General features: G+C 39.2%; 1 protein-coding gene across 7 annotated transcripts in view; it reads right to left on the bottom strand.

The window, feature by feature from the left end:
- Window positions 1-21,309, bottom strand: part of Thada (THADA armadillo repeat containing) — a 301,348-nt gene that overhangs the window by 217,507 nt on the left and 62,532 nt on the right. For all 7 annotated transcript variants that reach the window (XM_038318638.1, XM_038318640.1, XM_038318639.1 and 4 more), the window contains 4 exons: window positions 18,327-18,459; window positions 14,874-14,987; window positions 12,683-12,805; window positions 8,166-8,257 (listed from right to left, as the gene is read on the bottom strand). In XM_038318638.1, the coding sequence (XP_038174566.1) occupies window positions 8,166-8,257; window positions 12,683-12,805; window positions 14,874-14,987; window positions 18,327-18,459 (462 nt within the window). The remainder of the gene's footprint in view (window positions 1-8,165; window positions 8,258-12,682; window positions 12,806-14,873; window positions 14,988-18,326; window positions 18,460-21,309) is intronic.

Below are 21,309 nucleotides of genomic sequence, written 5' to 3'. Positions count from 1 at the left end.
TCCTAATGCTGTATAAAATTCAAACATATCTAGAACAGGTGACCAACCAATCCTTCCTTGTTCTAGATATGGATGATGAAAATGTACATGACACCCTTTCTGTTCCTGGCTGTTTTGCCCTCAGTCCTCAGGCATGTGCAGTGTTGTTTCAAACCTCCATCCTTATATGTACCATATAATACCACATAATACCACATGCAATCCCCTCTTTACAGGTCCAAACCCTACCCTTTCTTTCAAGTCAAGAACAAAACTGAACTGTTACTTTGGATGACTTCATTTCCTCTGGTCCCTATCCCCGACAATCAATACTAAAGAGTCTGACAATCATACTTATTGAATAAGTTCAAAGTTGGCCTTTCCTCTCACTAAGAAGTAAAATCCTGGAAATCTAAGATCATGTCATGAACTACTTTTGTACACACTAGAGTGCCAAGGTATATAGTAAGGATTCAATGAAAATTTTTTATTTTATTTTCAAAGATCAATGTGTTAACAAGTGATTCTAACAAGTGTCCAACAACAATTCCTAGAATTTCAAACTATTTAGAACTAAGATAAATAGTTCCAAGGACTAAGTTTTGAATGAAAAAGAAATACTATCCTTGTTTGAATGAAACTGTTTCCTCAGTCTTTAACCTCTTTGACTCCATCTTCTCAGCAGGAAAGCAGTCTGTGGCATTTCCCTGGGGCAGAGAGTGGAGAGCAAGCACTGCCTGCCAAGCCCCACAGATGAAGACTATCTCGCAGTTCTAGCAGCAGTGCTGACGTCTCGGGTTATGTAATCTTGGTATTACGTTATATCAGTCTGGCTCATATAAAATTTAAGCTACAAAAATACCAAAGATAAGAAAAAATATTTACTCATGCTTTTCTAGGATGCAGAAAAAGGATGCTGCACTGCCAAAATTCCACAGAACATGCTCGAACGAAGACAACAATGCCTTGGTTATTAAGAAGGCAATGGCCTGAAGCAGTACTTAAGAACAAAGATTACTTGGTTCATGCAAGAGTCAATATTTAAGAACACAATGACTAATTCCCTCTTAAGTTCATGAACATATTACTTTTCAAGAATTTTGTTGTTAAGAATTTTATAGTTTTCTTACCTAAAATTCATAAACCCAGTAAACAGAAACTAGAAACATGGAGCTCTTCAGTGGGCCAAAGGGTTAGTATAGACTTAGCTCTGGTTGTAGGAAATATTCAACAACAGAAACACAAGATGCTTATTTTTTTCTAAGTGGAAAATGAAACTGAATGGTCTACAAACGTCTGTGGGAAATGAGTGGACAACGCCTCCAAATCAAAACATGTGGCTGCTAACTGTTAAGTCAGTGCTTAAAACCCTATGGCAGGTAAAGTGTCTCCTTGGAAGATTAAAATTCAGACTCTATATGAGACCCACTGAATCCAGTTCTGGTTTATGGTTACTAATAGGGTAAACTGAAATTTTAAAAATCTAGGTAAGCTTGATGTGAGCTAAAAATAATCCCTGAATTTGACGTCCAGTGCTGCTGTGACGTCAAGCAAACCGCTGCACTCTTCTGTACTTCAACTGTCACATCTGAGAAGTGTGAACAGAACTGAGCCCCTCTCAACCAAGTGATGATGATGGCTATAATGAGTCTGATTTTAATTAAAGACATGAATAAAGAACATAAGCATGAACTCTGAAAAACATTTAGTTAAATCTAAAAGAAATCACATTACAGGAAAGAATTTTTATAAGCCCCCAAATTCCCATCCCATAGCACCAAACTATTATCAAATATAAAAGTTATTACAATATTATTTATATTATCAAATATAAAAGTTTTACAGGGTTAACTGTAGAAACGGAATGTCCTAGTAGAGACTCTGACACTTGACTGGGGCAACTCAAACTGAAAACTAAGACCTGTACTTTCCTGGTTCTGAAGCCTGATCCTGAAATCCTTGAAGCCTGCTCTCTCTTTACTTTAGGGGTGTGAAAACAACAGGGGCTGGAGAGGTCAACTGACCTTCACCACGTCAAGAAGGGTACAATCCACACCATCGTCCACACAAAGACTCATATTAGTCACCTAAAGGTCTACTCTTCCTTGGCTTCCTTTCGCTTTCCCTAAAAAATACAGGCTATCATTTCAGAGAGGAGAGGTTTCCAGTCCACATGCAGACAGGGGAAGAGTCTCCACAGCTTGAAGATGTCAAAGTTTAAGCCAGACAACAAAACTGTGACTGTCTACCAATGGAGGGCGCGTGTTGGTGAAAAGCAGCTGGAATGCGCTTTGCACTCTAGTTGGGTCACATTCTGGGTGTGTAACAGTAGGTAAATGACCACACTGGAAAAAGGTGATGTTCTCACCTGATACCAGGCTCTCATTAACACTAAACGGGATACATGGAAAGGGCACCAAGGAATGCCAGCTTTTCTCAGGGAGTCTTCTGCCCTTCAGCAGAGACTCTCACAGCAAGCACCTATCCTACCCTTTAGGGTATGGAGTACTGGTTTGTTTGCCTGTGTCAGCATGATGTGGAGGTGCAGAGGCATGTGTGGGGTTCAGGGGACATCTCTACAGTCAGTCTTTCCTTCTGCCTCCACTGTGAGCTTTTCAAGCTTGTGAGACACCTCCCTGCCGCCCCTCACTTTTTTCTTTTAAGACAAGATGCCCTGTGACCAAGGCTGGCTTCTAACTTAAGGATGAACTTTTGCTGCCTCTAACTTCCCAGTGTGGTAGGAGACTGGACAGGGCGCTGTGCTGCTGCTCAGGCCCCTACCGACTGAGCTCTGGCTCTGGCTCTGGCTCTGCCCGACATGGAATACTTGTGATTCCTGTCAGAGTGAGGACACGACAGACGCTCATTTAGTGGAGAAGATGGGAATCCTTCCGTCTATAAGATGGTGATATAATCCTAGCCACAGTCAAAGAAAATTCTGGTTTTCAGTCTGGCCAAATAAGTACTTGCTGCAAGTTACTACACAGTTCAAATCAAATAAGTCATTCTGAATTCTAATAATTACATTTGCAAAAACACAAAGGCCCACACACCCTACCGCTCTCATTTTTAGTTTTGAATATCTGACTCTTTCCTTAACAATGGGGTGGGTAACCACAGAAACTTGTGGAATCTATTTTCCTAGAAAACATGAAAAGCAGGAGAAAAAGCCGTTCTGCCTGGAAACTGCTTCACAGTCTTCCTGTAAGCAGGGTGCGGGGCTGGGGAAGACACTGGCATGTCTGCACACGAAGACAGTTAAGACAAATAACTAAAATGGTTCTGTCATTTATAGCCTAGAAAGTAAAGCCATTGTAACACCTCCAAACATAGTCACCGGAAATCATTTTACTTGGATCTAATAATGCTTTTACAGACACATTTTCTTCTAAAATCATACAAAATCTTCCTATACTGTTTCCTTGGATGTGAGCTTCTCTTCATTGAGACAGAACAAAGACTGCACATAGCAACAAAGGAGCAAGCCTTTTCCTTTTTAGATTGACTTTCTCTCACGTACCCCATGTCTACTCACCCACCATACCTTTTTTATGAACACAGAATTTCACTATTCTGGAATCAGTGGCTAGGAGTCTTGAAATTTAAATTTATTTTTATATTATGTGTCTGGGGTAAACGCCTGCATGTGTTTGTGCAACATGTGCATGCATTACCCGTGGAGGCCAGAAGAGGGCGCTATTTCCTCTCAAGAGTATTCCACTCTATTTTTCCATTTACAACTATCTAGAGAATTCACTATCTGTATCATGTTGTGCAGGCAATTATAGTATAGTGTTTTCTATTTCACCTGATTCAAAAGTATAGGTCCTTGCCTCCCCAGCTGATTGTGAGCTCCTTGATTATGGGCAGGTTACAGACCCTCAATGTTCCTCTCCCTCTAAATACTGAGTTCACAGCACTGAAACAGGAATTGCAAAAGCTGTCTGTCCCTCTCCACTGAGCACATGGATGTCATATGGCCAAAGTAAAGTTCTTTAGACTGCTATATACTGATCAGTCATAGAGCTTGAAGGTTAATTCACATAGGGATTAAATTAGGAAAAGACCCAAAAGCCACATATATTTTGCTCCTGCTGGTAGAAATGAGGGGTCATCAAGGCAAACCCCTCCATGCAGATGGGGGTTGTTTTAGAAAGCACAGCCTGCAGATCACAGACCTTGCAGTCAGGCCACATTATAAGTTTGACAGATGACAAGAAGCACAAAAGGAAAAAGCTTTAGAAAATCTTAATATAGTAATATTATTTAAGAACATAGAATTAGGGGGCTGGAGAGATTCCTCAGTGACTAAGGGGATTGGCTGCTCTTCCAGAGGACTTGGATTTGATTACCAGTACCCACATGGCAGCTCAGAACCATCTGTAAGTTAAAGTCAAGAGGACCTCACACCCTCTTCTGGCCTCCACGGGTAATGCATGCACATGTTGCACAGACACATGCAGTTGTTTGCCCAGACACATAACATCAAAATAAATTTAAATGTAAGGACTCCTAGCCACTTATTCCAGGATAGTGAAACTCTGTAGTCATAAAAAATTATGTATATAAACACAAATGCTCCTCACATCTTTATTTGAAACAATCTAAAGCCAAAACCAATACAAGATATCCTTCAAATGCATGGCTGAAACACACAAATAAAACTTATTAATTCTTTGGGCAGGCAGTGGTGGTGTATGCCTCTAATGCCAGCACTGAGGGGTGGGGAGGCAGAGGCAGGGAGATCTCTGTGAGTTCAAGGTCTACAAGAGCTAGTTATAGGCAGGCTCCAAAGCTACAGAGAAAACTTGTCTCAAAAAAATAAAAACAAAACCAAATAAACAAAAAACAATTTATTATATACACTTATATATATAATATATATATATTTGAGCTTATTTTTTAATAAACTTATTAAATTCTTCATAATGTAAATACCTAAAACAAGGCCAATTAGCTCAAAAGAACATTTGTTTTAATATATTTACAGAGGAGACGGGACCCCCCATCACTTCTTTATATATGAAAGTCCATTTTTTTCCACCCCTAGTATGTGGCAGGTCTATACACTAGGAATACAGCACTTACCCAAGGCTGCAATTCTAGGAACTTATGGAATGCTAGAACTCAGTATTTTAGGACCTTGGGGCTACTCCAAGAACCCTCATTTTATGGGGAGAAACTCAAGACACAGAGAGGTGAGCTAACTTGTTTCAGTCAATTATTGCAGCCATTTGGGATAAAGGCAGGAGAAACCAGTTTTCTTATTCCTTTGTTTAGCATCAAAATTTTGGTTTATTTATTAAGCAAGTATGTCTGTGAGTCTCCTACACGTAAGACAGTAGGTGAGGCACCAGATACACAAAAAATATCAAGATACCGATCCTGCAGTTTTCTCAAAAATCAACACCTAAAAGCAAGACTGGGGGACAAGAAGGATGACGGGGCAGTAACAAAAGAAAAGAGCACAGGCGGCTCTGTAGGGCTCCCGATACTGTCATAGGAAAGAAGCCCAATAGTTAGCTCTGGGCCGACCATGACCCCGTGAGGACCTGAGCCAGGTCTTATTATTCCTGGGATGAAGAAACTGAAGTGCAGAGTGGCTCGAGGCGTCTATTAAGGTCGTCTCTAGGGGCAACAGAATACCTAGAAACCAAGTTGTTTACTCCAAGAGCCACGATTTTCACAGCAGAGGTAAAAGGCAGATGTTCTTTTTGGTCTTTTCCTGTCAACTCATTCCTGACCAAGAGCATACATTTACAAAGCCTCTAGGCAGGACAGTGAAGTTGTGAAAGCAAGTACTACCATCCTGAGAGATGTCATCAGGTGAGGTTAGTTATTTGATGCCAAAACAGGAGACAATGTATAAGCCATCACTTCCAGCATTATTAAAGGCTCCATTATTATATGTGCAAAAAAGGTGAAAAAGGCCCTGCCCTTGGAGACCTAATATTGTCTACGACATAGCAAATAAGCATTTCAGCAAACACTGACACAACCGACTGCAGCACAAAAGCAGAACACTCGCTACAAACCTGAGTTGGGGAGGCTTTAGAGAGCAAGTCCAATTACAGCTAGGCCAGACCTTCCAGTCCAGAGAAAGCAGACGCTTGTCTAAAGACAGCACAGACAAACCCTCAGGTTATCAAAGTAAAGGCTCTTAACAAAAGTGGTCATCTATTTAAATACATAATCAATTTCCTACTTCCTTCATTTTACTTTTTAATTGTACTTGAAACCATCCTGAAACTACTCCACTTCCCTCTTTCTAGAAAAGTTGTAATTTTCTAACTTTTCCCATTCAAAGAGAATGAATGTATAGTAGTGTTTCCTTCCATCAGTATAGCTTTGGCAAAATGATTAGATTATGTGTATCACCACTCTATTCTTCCACCCTCTTTCAATCTAAATGAAATAAATATCATTTTCTATTGCACACAGTAAAATGTATAAGTAATGTCTAAGAATCGCTTCACAACAACTATAAGGAGAATTCAAGCTATTTATTTTTGCTTTTCCAATACAAAGTCTCACATAGCCCAAGTTGGCTTCAAACTAGCTATGTAGCCCAGAGTGACTTTCAGCTCCAGATGCTCCTACCTACATTCCAAGTACTGGGGTTATAGGCTTGTAACCTCAGGCTCAGTTTATATCACTGTTAATCATGGTTTTATAAGCAGACTGAATTAGGTGAAACCTTAGGACACTGAAGAATTATTACAAAGTACTCAAAACTGAAGAGAAACATCATCAGTCATTTTAGATTACTAAATGGGCAAATTACTTTAAGAAAAGCAAAAATTATAATCATCATTACAAATGAGTAATATTTTATTTTTAAAGATGAAACAGTTTTTAAAACAAAATAAGAACTAGAAAGATGACTCAAGCAATTAAAACCAGTTCCAGTTCAATTTTGAGAACTGGAGTTTATGTGTAACTCCAGCTGCAATGAATCTGATGCCCTCTCTGGTCTCTGTGGGCACTAAACATACATACACTCACACAGATAGATGCACATGGATAAATTCAAAAATAAAATATAGTAGTCTAGTATTTTTATCAAATTCTTGGGAAATTCATACATATACCCAGTTACCTTCCTTTTTAATATTTGGTAAATTTACAGAGTGATAAATAGCTTTTTTTTCTTTTTGAGACATGGTCCACTTTTGTAGCTCAGGCTAGCCTCAAGTTCATCATAAGTTCTTACAATGTTCCTATCTCGGCAACTCGAGCACTGCTATTGCAGTGTCTCAGGGTCGTGTGCACGCTTTCATCCCTAAGACTTAGTGCCAGCACAAGAAAACACACTCTGTAAGGCAATTAGCCTAAAACAAATGTGGAGTACAGCAACCTTTTAGGTGGGAGGGAGAACCTCAAGACAAACCAAACTGGATCCTAAATGATGCTTCGAGAGCAACTGAGCACGCAACAACAGTGACATCTAGTGTTAGCAACTGCAAGCCAACCGGACTAGCTTCAAATCCTCCCCTACTCAGAGCTTCTCCAGAAACATACACAACTTGTATATCACTTTGAAATTACCCATAATCAAATGGTTTCCTAGGTTCAATAAGGATTACATATTATGAGAAAATAGACAGTAAATTCCAACAAGCCAAAAGCACTGTTTCTTCTAAGTGACTGAGTCTCTACCTGCTTCACATACAATGCAAAGGGACTCAGGGACATGTACTGATCAAAATTCAAAAGTGGTTACATTTCTACCTGGACAAGTGAGCATAACATGCTGGATATATATATATATATATATATATATATATATATATATATATATATATATATAAAAACACACACACACACACACACATACACACACACACGAGAGAGAGAGAGAGAGAGAGAGAGAGAGAGAGAGAGAGAGGAGAGAGAGAGAGAGAGAGAGAGAGAGAATTAACTGGGAACATTTCAGAAATATTTAAGAAGATAAAAATCTCTGCTTGTTGCACTGAGGTCAGTCTTAATATCTGCCCTTTCAACCCTGCTCTGTTTCTGCACTTTCCAGACCTGCTTACTGAGTAGCTGATCGGCCCTAGGACTTGGTGGCATGCTTTACGTCATTAAAGAACTTTTACAATCTTAGGTCACTGACGAATCTGTGGATTTGGCAGTCACTGTAGCCTGCACAGAGCTGTAAAAAGCTGAGGCTGGACCGAGCTTACCTGTTTGTTTTGGAAAGTTCATCCTTTCCCCTTTTAACTCCAAAAATTCTTGTGATCAAGGAACTAAAAAGAAGTGTGGATGAATTTCTCACCTAATGTAAAAATAAACATAAAATAAGATTTAAGAAATACTCATGGCATGAAATAAACATCAACAATGTTTAAAGTAGATATTAAAAAATCATTACCAAACTGGCAGAGTGAAACTAAAGATAATAAGGTTTGTGTTCATAAAATAAAGCAAATGAGAAAAAAAAACCTTTCTGATAATTCACTCAATGACGTACTCTTAAACTGAACCATCTGTACAATCCAACCATACGCAGATAACACAGCCTGCTCTTTTTTCCTTTCTAACATAGCCTTTTCTGATGTTATCAACTGTTTCGCCATATATTTGTATGCTTCTAAGAATGAAGCAGACTTCTTTCCCCACATCCTGATGATGAACACTCCAGGAAACCTGAACTCCTTCTTTTTAGTGTAAAAAAAAACTTATGATTTAACTTTATAGAATCCATATAATTAAAACAGCCAAGACATCAGTCAATACTCAAGATGTTGTTTATTAATCTTACAATGCCTGTAACCCACTCAAGTAATTTTAACCATGAAATTATTTTATGATAACCGATTAATAAAAATGAAGCAAGACACCCAGTCATGGCAACAGCACAAGCCTGTAATCCCAGCATTTAGAAGGCCAAAGCAGGAATCATGGGTTGCAGGTCAGTCAGGGCTATATAATGAGACAGTCTCAAAAAGGAAGAAGAAGAAGAAGAAGAAGAAGAAGAAAAGAAGAAGAAGAAGAAGAAGAAGAAGAAGAAGAAGAAGAAGAAGAAGAAGAAGAAGAAGAAGAAGAAGAAGAAGAAGAAGAAGAAGAATCAGACTAGAGAGATTGCCCAGCAGTTAAGAGGACTGATTGGCTGTTCTTGCAGAGGACCCATGATTCCCAGAATCCACATGGTGGCTCACAACCATACACAATTCCAATTTTAGAAGGTCCAATGACCTCTTTTAACCTCTTCGGGAACCAGGCATGCATATGGTGCACATATATGCATTCTGGCAAACATTCTCATGGGAAAAATAAGACAAATCTTTTAAAAAAGGAAAATTATTAATAAACTATAATTGTTTCTCCACCACACTAACAGAGCCTATCTTTACTAAACAATGCATGTCAAGATGCTTCAGAATCATGTAAAAATCTTGACTATCCTAACTTCATCAGCCTTCCTCAATTATCTTCTCAAATCTTGTCAAATGTACTGAATTATACCAGAATCCTGGAGAACATTCAGAATCAGAAATTAAAAGCTGCTAATACAGAATCTATATTCTAATTGGGTAGTTAGAATCACCATCATAATATATGTCAACTAGTAATATAAGTTGAAAGGTCGTAAAAACTAAGAATGTGAGCAAACCAGATGGCTTAACAGGTAAAGGTACTTGTCACTAAGCCTGAAGACCTAAGTTACATACCTGGGACCTATATGGTAGAAGAAAAAAACTGACTCACAATCGTGTAACTGACTGTCATACATGAGGTACACCTATACATGCATGAGCACCCAAGTGTAATAAATTTTTAAAAAGAAAACAATAATGAGAGATTTAGAAAACAGCTTTCTAAAGCCATTGCAGGAATGGCCACAAATCCAAATGCCCAGGAACGGTGGCAACAAAGACGCCAGTGCACCATCACCGTGTCCAGTTACCGTTAGGCTGACCAGTGGCCACGAGGGAATAGAAAGCCACTACACTATTGCCAGATCTTCTGGGGGTTTTTGTTTGTTTGTTTCAAAAGAAGCCAGAAACCCTGATTTTTAATGTGAAATCTCACTATTTGGAAATGCTGGCAACAAATTAAAGAAAAGTGAGGAACTGTCATAGAAGCCAAATGAAACACAGCAGCAGACTGCATCTGTCCTAAGGGCCACCACTGCAACCTCTCCTCTAAAAGCCCAAAGAGCCAGTTCATCTATGATAGCCTTGAAATGGACTTTATGGATATGTAAGTGCCATTCACAGTATGACCCCCAAAATGGACAGAGATCTACTGATATTCAATCAACAGTCAGCAAATAATGGAGCCCTGTCACAGCCCCGCCTAACGTCTCCAACCAGCAATCCATCCATCTTGTTCTGCCATCATCACTGTCTGCCCCAACTCAGATCTGGATTATCTCAATGTCTGTTAATGTCCTTTTTAAAATGATTCTAATGGGCAGTTTTGATTTGTATTTCCCTAATGACAAAATGCTAGTAAACATTTTTCGTATGTCTACTGATCATTTGAATGTCCTCTTTGGAGAAATGTATTCAGATTCACTATGCTCCCTTTAAATGGGGAGTCTTTCTTGCTGAGTTTTAAATAGTCTTTATTTAAAACCTGGGCCTTGCCCATGCTCTGCAAGTGTTCCACCACCAGTCGATAATCCCAGCTGCCATTTTGTTGCTGTTTAATAAGACGTGATCTGGCTATGTAGGCCAAGGTACAAGCTATCCTCTTACCTGAGCTTCTCGAGTATTGGGATTATAGATAGGTACCTGTCATTAGAACATACTATCAAATAGGACAGGCTGTGTAGTTGCTTTTCCTGTTGTGACCACAAGAGCCCTCACAAGAGGAAGCTGAGGAAAGAAGAGCTTACTCTCATGCAGTTACACCATGGTACAGAAGGCAGGTGGCAGGAGTGGGAACCGGCTGTTCACATTGTGTACAGTCAGGAGGCAGAGAGGGAGTAGGAAGGGGGTGGGGCAATAAAAGCTTCCAGACCTGATCCCAATGAGCACCCTGAGAAGTTTCACAGCCTTCCCAACAGCACCACCAGCTGGAGACCAAGTGTTCCAACACCTGAGCCTATGGGGACGCTTCAGATTGATCCCACAAAGAGGGTGGAGAGAAGCGGGGGAAAGAGGGCGGTGGGTGGCTTAACAAAATCCAAAGATATATGAAAAGCCCTTGTGGAAACTCACTGTTTTGGAAGCTAATTTTTTAAAATACAGTAACAATTGTTTAAAAGGAATTTGAGCACAGTTACCCTGTATGAGAAGACAGTGCTTCTCCCAGAAAACATGAGTTACTAAGATCTCAGTGCCAGCCATGAGCCTTCTCCCAGTATGTCATTGGTCAGGGAGGCCCCAGAAGCCCTCAAAACAACAGAAGACAGTGCTACTGCTCATGGTTGTTCACTAGAACTAGAAGACTCCACTGCTAAAGATACAGCACATGTTGGATAAAGCAATCCACAGATGTTGAAAGATGCATTAAGATGCTAAGAATTTTTCTGCTTCTAAATCAGTATTAGTAATTATTTTGGAAATGCAAATCAAAACCAGAATGGGAAAGTCTGGAGAGATAGGTCAGTAGTTAAGAGCTTTGCTGCCCTTGCAAAGGATCTGGGTTCAGTTTCCATCTCCCACACTGTGGCTCACAACCATCTGTAACTCCACTTCTCGGGCCTCTAATGACCTATTCTGACCTCCACAGGCATCACACGTGTTATGTGGTACACATATATATGTTCAGGCCAAACACTAATACACAGAAAAAAATAAATAAGTCTGAATAATTTTTATTTCAAAAACCAGAATAGAATTCTATTTCACACTTATTAGGATGGGCTGTCATTAAACAAAAGGAAAATAATAAATGTTGGTGATGAAGTAAGGAAAGTGGAGCTCCTGTGTGTGGCTGATGTGAAGGTAAATGGCTCTGCCACTGTAGCAAACAGGTTCCTAAAATGGGAAGCAGAATTACCATATGATAGACCCAAACAAGCTGAGAGCAGGAATTCAGAGAACTGGACTATAAGTATTTATTGTGGCATCATTCATAATTAAAAGCTTGGAAACAATCCTAACGGCTATCATCTTATCAACAGAATAAGGGAAAGTCCTGAAGCACACCAAATGCAAAGGGACATATATTATAGACTCCACGTATGCGATGGGTTAGGCCAGACAAATCCAGAGAAGAAAGCATAGCTGAATGCACAAGGGATGAAAGAAGGAAAGATGGGGAGCCAGTGAGTGGGTAAAGGGTAAAGGGCAAAGGGTAAAGGGAGTGGCACTATTAGGGGATGTGGCCTTGTTTGAGGGAGTGTGTCACTGCGGGACTGGGCTTTGAGGTCTCTTAAGCTCAAGCTATGCTCAGTGTGGCTCACTATCTCCTGCTGCCTGCAGATCCAGATGTGGACTCTCAGCTCCTCCTCCAGCACCATGTCTGCTGCTGCCGCCATGCTTCTCGTCACGATATAATGGACCGAACCTCTGAACTGTGAGCCAGCCCCAGTTAAATGTTCTTCTTTATAGGAAAAACACGGTGTCACTTTACAACTATAGAAACTGTAAATGAATGTAGTCTGATCAAAACACTTATGCCCTGAAGAAATTAGTTGATAAAATGCAGCATATATATTTTATCATCAGGGAAAGGTTAGCTTATCAAAAATCTGTTATTCAAAAGCCTAATTAGTTCAATGGGCACAGATGGCAAGAACACTCACTGCCCAGACAGGTGACGTGAATCCCAGAATTGCAGCCTTAGCTCCATCAGCAACATAAGGAATAATGTTTTCTCCCAGACGTGTATCTCTGAACAGGGCTCTGAGGATATTTAAAGCATGAACCTAGAATGAGAATTCAAGATCAGTGGTGGATTTAAAGTCATGGTCATTCTAAAACTGTACACAAATGACCAGAAGTGGAATAACACATGTAAGAGAATACACTTATGAACTGAAAATCTAGATAAAGATACTATGAAATGGAACAATACAATTAATAAAGTTTCATCCATTGAACATATGTACCTAATAAATAAGAACAGGTAGGTTGTTTCCAAACATACATGGAACATTTAAATAATTTTAAAAAATGATCCCAAACCTACCCACAAACAGAATCTCAATAAATAGCAACTATTGCTATCTTGTAGACTGTGCTCTGATCAGACTGTAATTGGAAAGAAATATTGTTTTAATGCTTTTAAAATAAATACATGTTAAAACACTGGTCAAGGGGCTGGAGAAATGGCTCAAAGGTTAAGAGCACTAGTTGTTCTTGCAGAAAACCCCGGTTCTGTACCCACAAAATGGCCCAAAACCACTGTAATTCCAGTTCCATGGGATCTGACAGCCTGTTCTGACCTCCATAAGAACCAGGTATATATATTGTACATATACATACATGTAGTCAAAACATGCACACACACAAAATAAATAATTAAAAATTTTAAGCAATGATCAAAACTTTTTAACATTTATAGTTGAATACTACCAAGTCATCTATGCGTTGACACGGTACAATGCAGTTTAACAGATTCTTAAGAAAAGAAATATAAGCTTGGCAGTAGTGTGCCTAGTCCCTTTAATCCCAGAACTCGGGAGGCAGAAGCAGACAGATCTCTGAGTTCGAGGCCAAAAAAGAAAACCAAAACAAACAAAAAAAAACTTTAAATGTACATTTTCAATGACCATATTTAAAAATACTAAAACAAACAAACAAAAACAAATGCTAGGTATCCACTTAACATGTTAGAAAACCAACACTCAAACATAAAATAGACTTATGTTAAACAGCTAAAATACAACTAAGATCATTAAACCTTTGTGGTGCTGGAGACCAGACCTAAGCCTTCACATCCTAGTTAAAGTGCTGAGCCACTGAGCTGACTTTTAAAATCAGATTTCTTACAACCCTAGCAAGGCAGAAAGAAAGCAGAGACAATAAGCAATACTACTGATGCCAAAGAACCTCGTTATTTATCAAAATTCCTGTCAACGCAAGTCTTTTTCAAAGTCTCTGCCTAAAAAAAATAAGTAGTTATATTTCCCATATTTCATTGAAAAACGTCTTGACATGGGCTTTTTTGAAAAATAATTAATAACATGTTAGTTATTTTTCCCAAAGAAGTCTCTTACAGTAACTGGCCACTATGTATATGTTAATAAACACCATACTTTCTCCCAGTTGGTCCACATTATGGCCATGGCACCTGATACCACCTATAATTTAAAACCAAGTAAACGTACTTTTCTTTTCTATAAACTTTAGCTCTGTTCCCTAAGTGAGTATGGGCCTTCCACAGTCACATCCTACTAAGAAGTATTTGCCAAGGACATCTAGAAGACAAGGCTCACATAGTATTTACTGCCTAGTGGTGGAGAGCAGCTGTGAGGGATGCTTGACCCAACGACATATACACAGTGACTATAAGAAACTAAAACATCACTTAAAATTAAAATATAAACATACTAAAATAAGATATCACATTTTAAAGAAGGATTCAACTGTTCAACTACAAAGTTTACATCAACTCAAAGAAGCACATATGAAATTCAAGTATGATTACATACTCATTTTCAAATTTTTAGATGCAATAGTAACATTACAAAATATCTTGTCAACTAAATGTTTTCAACATAGTTTAAAAATCATTCATGTTTGAAGGCGTAAGTAACAAAACAATCCCACACTAGTCTGGAATTATGGAAGGAGCTCCCGCAGCACACATTCACCAATACAAGCAAGCTTATTTTATGGACAGGAAAGACCAAAAAAGCAAAACTGACAGCGTACCTCCTAAACTCTTCACATTAACCTGCCTCAGCAGTTCTGTATCTTTAGCAGAAATAAATATACAGCAGAGACTTAACTACTCTGCTTCAAGCAGTAGATGAGCATTTTCAGCATTACCTGGGGGACTATGCCCTTTGAGGCATCTACAGATAAAGCCAAAGAGATCAGCTCTTTCATTGTTATTTTCAACAAATCCATTTTTCCTTTCTTTGGTTCAGAAGCCAACAATGCCTGTGGGGGAAATACCAAAATCAATGAGCTTTGATTTTGCATACACCTATTTGTCAGCTTTGAAATTAACCCCTAAACTGAAAATATCCTCTATAAAAACAAAACTACCAGGTTAAGTTAATTAAGTCAGGCAGGTTAACTTCTCTCCCTTGTTCCTGTGGGAAATTAGGTTAAGGTGGAATCGCATCAACTCCAGACCTTCTGCTTGCTTTTCAGTGATCTGACCATAAGCAGCTGATGAATACATGACTCTGTTAAGCCACTTTGTAAGAAACAAAATCAGGTAAAACAGCACTTTTAGAAATAAATTGATCAATAAGAAATTTTTTTTCTTTATTTAAACAGTTACAAAAACATTCTGAATTAGATTTCTTCTAAAGGTTTTCAGGCCCTCTAGATATTGATCAACAATTTAATTCTTCACAGAAGTGTCTATTGAAAGTTGAATCATACCACAGCATTTGAAACTCCACAGGACAAAGACACATTACAAACTCCAAAGGGATCTTACACTTGGATTTCAAAGGAGCCACTTACTTACTTTGTGACAAGCATCCAATAAACAAAATAATGAGCTATCAGCCCACTTAAGGCAATATAATAGAAAGAAATGAAGTACTGATATATGTGACAACATGAATGAATATACAGCATATTCTGAAAATATACTGCTAAGTGAAAGAAGCCAGACATAAAGGACTGAATAGTATATGATTCCATTTACATGAAATGTTCAGAAGAGACAAACTCACAGAAACAGAAAGATTAGTGGTTGCCTAGGGCTGAGAGCAGCAGAGGTGGGTGGAATGGGGAGTGAGTAGTAAGCGCTAATGGCTGGGGTTAGGAGATATTCTCGAATTAGATTGTGCTAATAGTTATCAAGCTCTGAGAATATACTGCAAATCACTGCATGTACACATCAAATGCATGAACTGTTGTCACAAGTGAATTATATCTCAATAAAGTTGTCAAAGAAAAGACACTTCAGCTACACTCTTGAGCTCTCATCCTCCACATCTACATCTTGTAAAGTGTAGCACCTGGCTCCCTAGAGCCAGAGTCTGCAACATTCTTCATTTTATAAATCTGTGACAAGCTGTGCAATAAGAGTATAGAAGAAAAACATATAAACAGACTTCAAATAAATTCATCACAATATATCCATGTCAGAAAACATACTCCATGAATGTCTAAAAAGGTCTGTTTGTACAAAGGGTAAACTTACACACCAAAATGGTAGTTTTCCACCACAGTTAACTTTAAATTGAAGCTGTCAGCAGAACAAAGAGTATTACTTTATTGGTACATCATCCTAAGAAAAATAGGACTCTTTTTGAGCAGATTTTTCTGGCAATTAAAACTTTATTCCACTAAAATAAATAACAAAGCTATACTCAATTACTGAGAGGTATTCTTCCCAGAAACATGACTCAACTCGTCTTGCCTCAAGAACCGGACAAAAGTATGGCAATGCAACCTGCTGAGTTGAGGCTGAGGAAATGGACTCAGTGGTCACTCTCTAACTGTGATCAATTGGTAGCACAAGGTGAATATCCCAGCTGGAATAAGCACATAGCACAAACACGGGGCAGGACCCTCCGTTACCTGAAATTTGCCCTCAGAAAAGAAGACCACATAAACACAGAAGGTCAGAAGGAATTGCAAGTAGGAAACTAAAGCACACCTAGCTAGACAGGAGGTATGGCGGGACTTATGGACAGAGAGAGCTCTGGGAAGAACAAAGGGGAGCCACCAGCTGGACACAGTGGAAACAGGACATGCAGGAAGAGAGGAAAAGGCCACAAGCCACATGAAAGCACAGAGAGTAATTTAAATGGATTAATTTAAGCTATAGGGGCTATTTAGAAATAAGCCTAAACTAAGGCTGAGCTTTCATAATTAATAAGAAGTCTCCATGTCATTATTTGGGAGTTGGTGGGACAGAGAAAGATTTGTTACACAAAAGAGGCTAGGAACATGTAAAAAGTTCATTTCTCAGGGCTACCCAGTGATCTCAGTCAATCACCTCTGCAACTGGTGCCCCATGGGCATCAAAAAAAGTCATAAGGAGACTAGGAATAAGAGAAAGAAATAAGGGCTGGAGAGGTAGTTCATTAGTTAAGAGCACTGGCGGCTCTTCTGGAGGACCCAAGTTCAATTCCCAGCACCCACATGATAGCTAACAAGTGTCTCTAACTCCAAGATCTGACACCCTCACGCAGACATGCACGCAGGCAAAACACCAATGCAAATAAAATAAGGATAAACAAATTAAAGAGACACACAGAGAGAAATAAAAGAGAGAGGCAAACTACGGGGGACTAAGAAGGAAGGCTGCTTTATCTGCTTCCACTGTGCTTATTACACTGCCCAATTTGTGGATCTTCTTACTATACACAAGGATGTATCTGATTTTGTATTGAGAGGGTATTGGTGCCTATTCTTTGGGATAATGAAGCGACGGTCTCTTATTCTCTATTCCACAGAAAAGAACTATTTATCCGTCAGCAGCACTAACAGCATATGGGACACGAACATGTTGTAAGGTATAATTATTTTAAAAATCAAGTGTCCAGCATGTTTTCATCTGTGTTCAGGAACTGCATCACATGTGGTCTCACACGAAGATGTGGTCAGGAGTCAGATGGACTGGGCTTAAGCTCTAGCAAGGTTTACATCCCTGAGACCTTTGGCAAGTCACTTCCTCAGTCCCCAGTCTCTTCTCTTAGGATATGCTCATATGATAACTGTACCTATCTCATAGAGTTTAGGCATGGTTTAAATGAAGTAACAGATGTGATATAACCATCACAACTGTAAACTACTATTAAGATTATGATTTTTATGACGGATATATTATAGAACTCAAATATGAATACTTCCCAGAAATAAGCAATAGCTGTGCCACAGTGGTTTCTGCCTACTGAATTACAGATGGGAATCTACACTACCCTCTGTTTATATTACAAGACTGACCTCTGCTCCCAGAACAGAGCTGACACAGAACAGACTGTCCGAGATGGCAGTCAATAAAGGTGCTTGCCACCAAATGTTAACAAGCTAAATCCAATCCGTGGGATCCAAATGATGGAAAGAGAAACCCAACTCCAGCAAGTTGTCCTCTGATCTCTACATGTGAACCATATCATGTGTATGCCTGTGCACATACGTACACATTAATAAATGAATGGAATAGAAATTAAAAATAACCAAGTCACAAATGCTGTGGTACTGGAAACACAGAAACATCCTAATACACTATGTTTACTCACATATTGAGAGGATGAAAATACAGTTTCAAGAAACAAAGAGACCAGTGCGGTGGTCTCAGGAGAGTACCTGGATATAGAAAGGGATCCCAGCACTGCGCCTTGTGGCACAGAGTTTGGAAGAGGGATCACTGCTTTTAATTTCCTCCAAAACACTCCACAACCACTGCTCCGGCAGCTTTTGCAGACTCACATCAGAGCACCTAAAAGGTACAAAAAAGCAAATGTTTGGGATCATCAGGCTCTAACAGGTAAAAGCGCAAACTAATGACGCTCATTAACCCCGTCAGAAATAATGAACATTTCATTTTGTGAAGACTCAAACTAAAAGTGTCTTACTTGACTTTTCAACCTATTATTATATACCTATTTTAACAGCTAGTGTCGATGTCAGCCTGCTGAGATCTAGAGTCACCCAAGAGACAAGCTTCTGGGCATGCCTGGGAGGGACCACCTTCAGCTGAGGTAAGCCCATCAGCTGTGGGCGGACTTACTAAGGAGAGAGTGAGCTCGGCATTCACCCTCTTCTTTCTGGCTCTGGATCCAGCTCCCTCGAGTTTCCAACGCCTGGACTTCTTATGAGGACTGCACTGTGACCCAAAATAAACCATCTCCCTGAAGTTGCATTTTCAGGGTGTTTGATCATACCAACGAGAAAGTAACTAAGACCCCTCTTTACTATCTGTCTTGACTTGACTTAAAGCCATTAAAGGTATGACTTCCTAAAACTAATGTGTGTAAAGTATGATCTACAAATACTTGATCAAACAGGCCTGCCTCCATACTCACAAGGGTGTGAAGGAGGGTCACAAAGCTCATACAGATATCCATACTGTAAGACTCAAGGTCTCCAATACAAACATCACACATAGTATAGTTTTCAGTAATTGATTTTTATTTATAGAGATTACACAAGTCAATGAATGAATTTAAACTTACATTTTAATAATTTCTTTCATCTTACTTATAATGTGGTTTTTCACAAATAATATTTTTTCAAACCTGTAGAGTATTAAGAATGAAATTTATCTAGGAAGAGGCAAAACATGCTAAAAAAATTTGATTATATCAGAGGATGTTCTTAAAATTGAGTGTGCGTATATATGTATGTATGTATAAGTGTGTGTTGTGTATATAGATGTGTGTGTGTGTAAACAGGCAAGACTGCCATGGTATAGGGCCAAACAACTATCAGGAGCTCCTTCTCTCTTGCTACCTTGTAGGATCTGAGGACACTTTCAAGTCAATGTTTAAGAGACCTGTTGAACATCACACTTTTCTCTACTGTATTAACATTAGCTCAAGTAGCAGCATACTCAATGAAGGGAAACAGGCACCTTGGAAAGAGGGCACCCTGACTAAGGGAAGTGGTACTAGAGGTTAGCTGGCGGGGGGGGGGGGGGGGGGGGGGGTCTTAATGCACCAAAAAAAAATCCTACTGCTAAGCGAAATCCCCAGTTGTTTTCTGGTTTTATTTTGAGAAAAAGGTTTCAGTAAGTTGCCCACACAGGCCTCGAATATGGCAATCCCTGACTCAGCCTTCCCAAGTAGGAATTAAGGACCAGGATCTACTTAACTGAAATCAGCACATTAAGTAAACAGATATCAAGCTGTGAAAAATGCTTTTACTTTAAATAGAAGAAAACAATCATCAGAAAGATAACTGGCTGTAATTTAGAGAAAGAATTGCACCTTAGACACACATTTGGAAATTTTTTTTCTTTATTCTGTTGTAAAACAGTGAACTTGCATTTCTGACTAAACACTCCAGAACTGAACAACTGAAATTTATGTAAATATTTCACATTGACTTAAATATAGAACTAATACCACTCAAACATGGACCGCAGAATTTCAGCCCTGAAAATTAGAGTCAAATCCCCTACACTCAGCAGGATGAGATTTTAAATATTTCCTCATAGAATGGATTAAAATCTACCCCTCTACCCTTGCTTCTCCCTGTCTGTGTCCCACAGTCACCAAAGCCAACTCTCAAAAGTTTAAACCACTGGCTGGGATGTAGTTCAGTTGGCAGAGTTTTCTTAGCACATTCAAGGCCCTAGGTTCAATCCCCAGTACTGAGGTAAAAGAAAATCTGAATCAGGAGACTAGGTAAGAGCCACAGGCTTAACAACAACTTCTAAAGTGACAACCTTGTTTAGACCCTGACTAGAACAGATAAAAATGCAAGAATGATATTGCCAAGTAATATAAAAAAAATTATAAATGCTCTAGATATAGTAGACACCGAGGATGTAACCATGGCAATGAGACATGAGGAAAAGTGTCCACATTTTTAGAGACACATATAGAAAGGCCCGAAAGTAAAATTCGCAAACCAAGATTAATATTTTAATACTTCAACATCTACCATGCAAAGGTATAAAGCATTTGTGGCAAATTCTGATAACTGTTGGATCTGAGCAATGAAAAAAGGCAATTGGAACTCTTATTCTTTAATTAACATACTTGTATATATTTATACATATTTATATTTTAGGGACCAAAGTTGCTCCCAACTCTATCATTTTAAAGATAAATTTCCTATGTTTGTACTGGGGATAGAACCCAGGGCCTTGCATGTGCCTGGTAACTACTCTTCCAATAAGCTACATTCCCAGTCAGTCACAGGTAGTAATTTCCTTAGCATATATTAACATTTCCAACTCTGTAGTTTGAGAGCTGGCTCAGCAGTTAAGAACAGGTATTACTCTTGTAAGAGGACCCAAGTTCAGTTCCCAGCACCCATGTTGGGCAACCAAAAGTCTTCCAGCTCTTGCCGGGCGGTGGTGGTGCACGCCTTTAATCCCAGCACTCGGGAGGCAGAGGCAGGCGGATCTCTGTGAGTTCGAGACCAGCCTGGTCTACAAGAGCTAGTTCCAGGACAGGCTCCAAAGCCGCAGAGAAACCCTGTCTCGAAAAACCAACAGAAAAAACGAAAAAAAAAATCTTCCAGCTCTAGAGGACTCAACACCTTCTTCTGACCTCCAAAGGCATCTGCACTCTCATGCACATGCTTACACATAGAAACAGAAATAAGCAGAAATAAATAA

This window comes from Arvicola amphibius, chromosome 2 (genome assembly GCF_903992535.2).
Source record: "Arvicola amphibius chromosome 2, mArvAmp1.2, whole genome shotgun sequence".
Classification (NCBI taxonomy): Eukaryota; Metazoa; Chordata; class Mammalia; order Rodentia; family Cricetidae; genus Arvicola; species Arvicola amphibius.
This window is presented reverse-complemented; position numbering and strand designations above follow the sequence as displayed.